Here is a 928-nt window from a genome sequence, read left to right as displayed (position 1 = left end):
CTTCTACACTTGAAGCTTGAGGAGTGCATGTGTATGTTCATAGGGAAATGGTGAAGCAAGATAAGCGGATTAACCGTTCAATGCTCCTGCTGTCTGTGAACGTTGAGTTGAAAGCGCGGTTCGATCACGATCGATCGGCGATTTACAATGGAACTCCGATCAAATCTCAAGTACTGTCACGCACTCTGGACTCCGCCTCCACTTTCAGGCTTCCCATGTTTCTCGCAGCAATCCTCAACATATACATCTGGATCCGAGCTTGGTGCATCTACATATTTGGGATATCAGAGGCCCGCATAGTCCTCCTGCCCTTTGGTCTTGTTCTCAAAGTCACCACCCAAAATATCGCGCACGAGGGCCATACAATCGAATTCGTCCGCAAACACACCTCTATCCCTGTCCCATGCGTCTTTGTCGCAGCGGAGTGGTGTGGGCGGAAATACCTGCTTATGAAGAAGGTAGAAGGCGACAACTTGGAGTGGGCATGGCAGCATCTCGATGCCGAGCAGCGCTCAAACATCGTTCTTCAGCTGCGCTCCTTCGTCCTTCAGCTTCGTGCTCTCCGCTCTCCTCATGGACCAGCAGTGTGCGGGCTGAATGGTGTCACTTGCATTGACAGCCGCATATCCTCACAACCTGTCGGTCCATTTCCAAACGAAAGCGCATTCAACGATGGTCTCATCGTCGCCGCGAAGCTACACTTATGTGATGAGATTCTTGCAGACATCCGCTCTCGCATGCGCAACGACCACCGCATCGCTCTTACTCATGGCGACCTCGCGCCACGCAATATCTTCGTGCGCGGAGGCACAGTTGTGGCGGTCATTGACTGGGAGGAGTCTGGATGGTATCCAGAGCACTGGGAGTTTGTCAAAGCTGTATACTTCCCGTTTTACAAACGGGATGAGGCTTGGCTGCAGGCTATACG

At 52.3% G+C, this 928-nt stretch overlaps 1 protein-coding gene across 1 annotated transcript; it reads left to right on the top strand.

The window, feature by feature from the left end:
• Positions 1-215: 215 nt before the first annotated feature.
• POSPLADRAFT_1063658 (hypothetical protein) lies at positions 216-878 on the top strand (the record flags this gene model as incomplete). Its single annotated transcript, XM_024481701.1, has 1 exon — positions 216-878. A coding segment is annotated over one exon (663 nt), but the record flags the coding sequence as incomplete, so codon positions are not given.
• Between the last annotated feature and the right edge of the window lie 50 nt (positions 879-928).

The sequence above is a fragment of the Postia placenta genome (assembly GCF_002117355.1).
Source record: "Postia placenta MAD-698-R-SB12 unplaced genomic scaffold POSPLAscaffold_460, whole genome shotgun sequence".
Taxonomy (NCBI): domain Eukaryota; kingdom Fungi; phylum Basidiomycota; class Agaricomycetes; order Polyporales; family Adustoporiaceae; genus Rhodonia; species Rhodonia placenta.
Note: the sequence above shows the minus strand (reverse complement) of the source record. Positions and strands in the feature narration are given on the sequence as shown.